Source organism: Phocoena phocoena, chromosome 10, assembly GCF_963924675.1.
Source record: "Phocoena phocoena chromosome 10, mPhoPho1.1, whole genome shotgun sequence".
NCBI lineage: Eukaryota > Metazoa > Chordata > Mammalia > Artiodactyla > Phocoenidae > Phocoena > Phocoena phocoena.
The window spans coordinates 44,340,003-44,345,611 of record NC_089228.1 but is presented as its reverse complement, the minus strand read 5'-3'; the positions used below and the strand labels follow the sequence as shown (position 1 = coordinate 44,345,611).

Genomic DNA, 5,609 nt, shown 5'->3' with positions numbered 1-5,609 from the left:
CCTTTCTAGGGTGGTTCAGAGAACAGCTCTTACTTGAGCTCCTGAACAGGAAGAGCAGGCTGCACCCCCAGGCTTTCCTCTGCCTTGTGTGGGGCCCAGATCTTGTGGGGACAAGATTGAGGGCAGAGGACATCGTTGCTATAGCAGCAGTTTACTCGGCTGTGCCTCAGTCAACCAAAGGTTAGTTTCCTACTGGCTTCACCAAGGCCTCAGCTGAACCTAGAGGTCTAGGGACAATCTACTAGTCCTCTACTTGGTAGTTTTTGTTTCGCACCGTCAAAGTACAGACCACTAAAAAAACTGCAGATCAGTCTCTCCACACAGGAGACACAAGGAGATACCGTTTGGCTGGTTATTTTAACTGCATTTGTAGGGCATATTCTCCCTCCTGTTAACACAATGCCATCTAGTCCTTTTTGCAGACAAGAGTGTTGCAGTCCCTGAAGTGGACAAGAACTTTGAGCTATGTTCTTAGGTATCTCTGAGGCTCCCAGACAGCTTTCCCACATGAGGGGATTTGACTTTGACTGGTTTCAGTAAAATTGCAATCTGTAGCTATTTCCATTGCACTGCTCAAAGACAAGGGTGCATGATACTGTTCTCGCTCCAAGGATGGGGACTGCCCTACAGGTGACAAGTCCAATCAATCAGGTATCTGGGGCTCACAGATTGAGGGATCAGAAAGAGGTGCTCCTCACAAAATCCAGAGTGAAGTATTACTCAAGGCTTTTGATCCTATCTAGTGGGAGTGGCCTGACACATGAAGTGATGGCCAAGAGCTTATCTGTGGGGGCCAAGAGGAGGGGCCTTTTTCTTTCCATCTAACGAGGTTTCCCTTGTCCTGTCCACCTCTTGTTCAATCAATCTCAACAGTCAATTCTTTTCTGGGCATTACCTCAGATCTCCATAGATGAACACTTGAATGTGCGTGTTAATGTAAATTTCTGCTTTATCATTTTCATAACGATTTCCACAGCACCTCTCAATGTGAGGCGGAATCATTACAAAATGTTACAGGTAGAAAAGTGAGGATTTCTCAATTAAGTTGGAAAATTCTCCCATGCCACTTGATCTTCTTGGTCATATTATACTGCTGTTTTCCAGAAACCAGCTTACCAAATTTGGCACTATATTCTGGTGTACTCACTTCTCAATATTCCCAGTCTTTCTTGATTAGAGGTATGATGGGGTGAGAATGTAACAAAACCTATTACTTAAGTATCCTTCAGAGGTAAACTCTGTGGGGGCTAATTTTGTTTTTCCAAAAGCAGCACCATCAAAGCAGGAGGAAAGGTTAAGCTGGTACAGAATGCAGTGACATTTTTCACACCATTATCCCACTGCATTAAGCTAAAAAGCACACATCTACACAGTAGTTCCCTTCTTATCCAAGAGTTCACTTTCTGCAGTTTCAGTTACCCATGGTCCAAAACAAAAATATTAGATGGAAAATTCTAGGGATAATTCATAGGTTTTATATTGGGCACTATTCTGGGTAGCGTGAGGAGATGGAATCTTGCACCATTCTGCTCCATCTGGGTGAGACATGATTCATCCCTTTCTCCGGCGTATCCACACTGTATATGCTATCTGCCATTTAGTATAGGAAAAAACATAATATATATAGGGTTTGATACTATCTGCAGTTTCAGACATCCATTGGGGGTCTTGGAATGTATCCCCTTTGGATAAAGAGGTGACTACTCTAGATGTATTTCTCTGCCTTGGCTAAATGGTTTTAATGATACAGCTTGTGTAACTGAGCAAATAATCACAGCTCAGTAAAAAGCAGAAGTCTGGAACTGAAGAGGATGAGCTGCAGAAACCTCGTAATTAAGAACTGTGAATTCTCTTATTTCTCACCCTACCCCCAACACCCATGCACCACTGCCCTTGGCTCTTACTTCCTCTGGTGAATACCAAACCGTGACTTAGTGAAAGAACATGGCTTTTCTGGCTGGAAGCCCTTGGCTGGCACCCCGACTCTGTCACTTTCTAGCACTCTAGGAAGTTAACCCTAACCCTAACCCCAATGCCTTCCACCCACACTTGCAGGGCACTGCCTGTGACTAAATTTATTTTATGTCAGGAACCTACTTTACTGTCACTTAGGGATAGACTTGTGTTGGCACCCTACTAACATAACCAATAAAAATAAATAAAATAATTCTCTGTGCCAATACGTAAGTTTAAACTATGCTTCATTTTCTTTTCAAAAATTTAACAGTACATTCTGGCAAATTCTTGGCTCTGAGTTTATACTGTTTCTACTCATTTTTAAGTAAGTAAAGAACAAATTACATATATAACAAAGGTTCTCCTCTAGCTCTTCACAGCATCTGAAATCAACTGGAAAGAATACACAGAATGAGACAATTATGAAAGACAAACTATATGTGTATATTACTTGCTTAGATTTGGGAGCCTAACTGCTCACAAAAGGATTCATATTTTTTTTTTATTGTTAAGCTGCAACATACATGGTTTAATACCAACAAAAAAATTTAATCAAATGAAAATTAATAAACTGAACAATAAACAAATAAACACTCAAAACAAAATATTTTCCATTGGAAACATGTTAAGATGAATACGGGGTTTCATTACCATCTTACTGCAATTTTCTTATGTGTTACTAGCCTACATACCCCGTGTTTTCTGTAATCATGCAGATGTGAATGAAAGTTTGAATGATTAAATAAATGAAAAGTCCGTTTACTGCAGAGAATCATTTCACAAGGCAGCCAAACTTGGTTTAGAGAACAAAATTATTCAAGAAATTCTCCACGTATTTAGGTTCATTTTAGAATCCATGAACCTTAAGCTGTTCCTCCTTGACAATGCCAACCTGCAAAATAAAATTTAATTTAGCAGAATCACTCTGGGTAACACATAAATTCATTCCTAAGAAGACAGAGCAGTCATTAAAAAGAATCATTGTTAATAGGTTACTGCAACACTGTATTTGTGGCATAAACTGTTAATAACAAAAACTCAACACATATTTGAATATCTTGACATTCCACAAAACATCCTAAATGGACACAGGAATGATCAGGTCATTCTAATGACAAAATAAACTGGTACTCCTGCCCAAATAAGTACAACTAATGTGCTTCATTCACATGATTTTTTTTACTAAGTAGGTAATAATTCACATTGCCCTTAAATACAATTTTAGAAGCAATCTCAAGGTTGTACATAAAGCACCCAATCACTCACCTCCAAGAGAAACTGGCAAATGTTTTTTCTTTGGTCACCTTGAAGCTGAATAACCTCTCCGTATTCAGGATGTTCAATCACAGTACCATTACAGGCAAATTTCTGAAGAAGTAGATTCAGCATAACTGAGTCAAATACAATGATATTTTACTTTCACCCTAAGATTATCTGGATGTTAATTAAGAGTATGAACACAGTTTCCTTGGGTCCAATCATTTTAACCCACGCTAACGTGAAGTGAAAGGTGTGAACTGTAATCCTATTTAGATGTGTGTCAATAACTATATTTTAATCTCTTCTCCCTAACACCTTTACCTTTTTGAAAGCTTTCACAAGTTTCTTCTTGTCATAATCATCTGCAATGCCCTGAACAGTAGTCAGTGTCTTTCTGCCGTTCCGTTGCTGGATTCTTATATGAATGTAATCCTCAGTCCCTGCCGGGAGTAAGTCGTCACCCTTAGTTGCATCAGCAAAGGGGTCTACAGAGGGATACAAAAAAATCCAAAGCAGGAAAATATCTTTTAGTCAGTAATTTCCAGATACAGCTACGCTACAATCTAGAAACTCAGCAAAGAAGGTTCTAGTGCTTCTGCTTTCTTTCTGCAGGTGCGGATGTGGGGGAGTGATAAGGGTAGAGTATTAATAAAACCTACAAGGTACTTTCACAAAGAGATTTTAAACAGGTATGTCCACTGATACCGGAACAGAAAAACGTTGTTATAGATGTTATCGTTGAACATAATCCTCTAATGAGAGAAAAGAGATTTTAAGACCTTAATTTTAGAGCCACTATAAAAATGTGCGTCATCTCGATTACATTCTGATGACAACAGAAACATTCACAAATGCCACCCCAATCATTTAACCCTAACTCTGTCTCGAAAAAAGATCTATATATGTATATCAAGAGTAATTTTACGTATTACTACGCAAGTAGAGAAGACTGGCCCACTGCCCTGTAACAGATCAGAGGCCTGATCCGCAGCATCTTTTACTAAATGCGCCCGAGAGCAGCCACGAACAGCCCCGACCGCTAATGGACGCCGATGCCCCAGCCCGAGCCGGCGTCCCCCTGGCGATCAGCAGGGCAAGTCTGGGGGCGAAACAGGGTCGCAGAGGTGGCAGGGAGCAGAAGCGAGCAGCAGGAGGGTCCAGGAGCGGGCAGGGGGCGGCACAAGGCCCGCGGCCGGGGCTCCGGGGGCCGTCCTCGGAGAGGTGGTCGCCAGGGGCCCGGTCGCCATCTTCCGGGCACCGAGACAAAGCCCCACTCGGGGTGCGGGGAGGGCGGCCGGGGGCCTTTTGGGGCGGGGGTCCGGCAAGCGGCCCCAGCGAGGGCGGGCAGCGGCGTCCTACCGGCCGAGAGGCGCGCAGGGGACGTGGGGTCACGGGAGGGGCGGTGGGGCGACCCGCTCTTACCGAAAGATTGGAGGTTCTGGATAGTGGACATGCGATACTAGTGTGAGGCCGGTGAAGGGATAAAATTCCTGCGGGGCCCGCCCGGATCACCGTGTCAGGAGGCGGTAGTGGCGAGAAAACGGAAATAAATAAGGAGACGCTTCGCCCCGGGGTTGGGAAGCGGCTGGATCGGCGGCGGAAGCCGGGAGGAGGCAGGAAGAGGCGAAGGAGGAGGCGGAGGAAGAGGCGGCAGCGACGGATGCGAGGACGCGAGAGAAGAGGCGGCGCTGCGGCTTCTCCGACAAAATGGCCGACGGAGACTATTTAGCCGCGCCCGCCGCCCCTCCCACGTGACCCTCCCGCGCTTGGCGCCCTGGGACTTGTAGTTTTCACGAGGCAAGAGAGCCCGGAAAGCCTGGAGCGAGCGGGCTTCCGGGACCTCAATTCCCAGCAGGGAGTGCGCCCCCCAGCGGCGGGCGGCGGGGCCGGGAAGGGTCCAGAGGGCTGCAGAGATACCTGCCTAGAGCTCGTAGGTCTAGAGCTGTCCTCCCCGCGCTCTCGCAGGCTCTCCCTTGACTCGCCTTCTCTCGCGGTACAGTGGCAGCAACGAGTGTTCGCTGCTGGGGGGGATTATCTCCATGAGTCACCCTCGCTCGAGGCCTTGGGTAATGTAAGTGAAATCGGGGTACAGGAGCAGAACAAGGTCCCTAGTCCCGGCTTTCGACTTGATGGCTGCCCCTCAGCACCTCCCCTCCTCCCCTCCCGCCTTGTCCGGTTGCAGGAGCCCTGTTCGTCCCTACCAAGGGTCGAGGTGGGAGCCTCCTGCCCAGGATTGGGCTGCCCTCCGATTCCCTAGCGCGGTGGTTCTCAAACTCTAACGTGCATCTCCCTTAGGGCTTAATAAAATACAGACTGATAGATCCCAGAGCTTCTGTTTCAGGACGTCTGGGGTGTGACCCGAGAATCTGCAAATCCAACAAGCAGCCAGGAGA

The 5,609-nt window shown here is 45.8% G+C and overlaps 1 protein-coding gene across 1 annotated transcript; it reads right to left on the bottom strand.

Annotated features, from left to right (window-relative positions):
• Positions 1-2,450: 2,450 nt before the first annotated feature.
• EIF1B (eukaryotic translation initiation factor 1B) lies at positions 2,451-4,920 on the bottom strand. The gene is made up of 4 exons (XM_065885579.1): positions 4,639-4,920; positions 3,538-3,701; positions 3,223-3,324; positions 2,451-2,848 (listed from the first exon to the last, which is right to left on the bottom strand). Exons 1-4 carry the CDS (start codon positions 4,667-4,669, stop codon positions 2,804-2,806), a joined length of 342 nt encoding a protein of 113 aa, XP_065741651.1. The 5' UTR covers positions 4,670-4,920; the 3' UTR covers positions 2,451-2,803.
• Between the last annotated feature and the right edge of the window lie 689 nt (positions 4,921-5,609).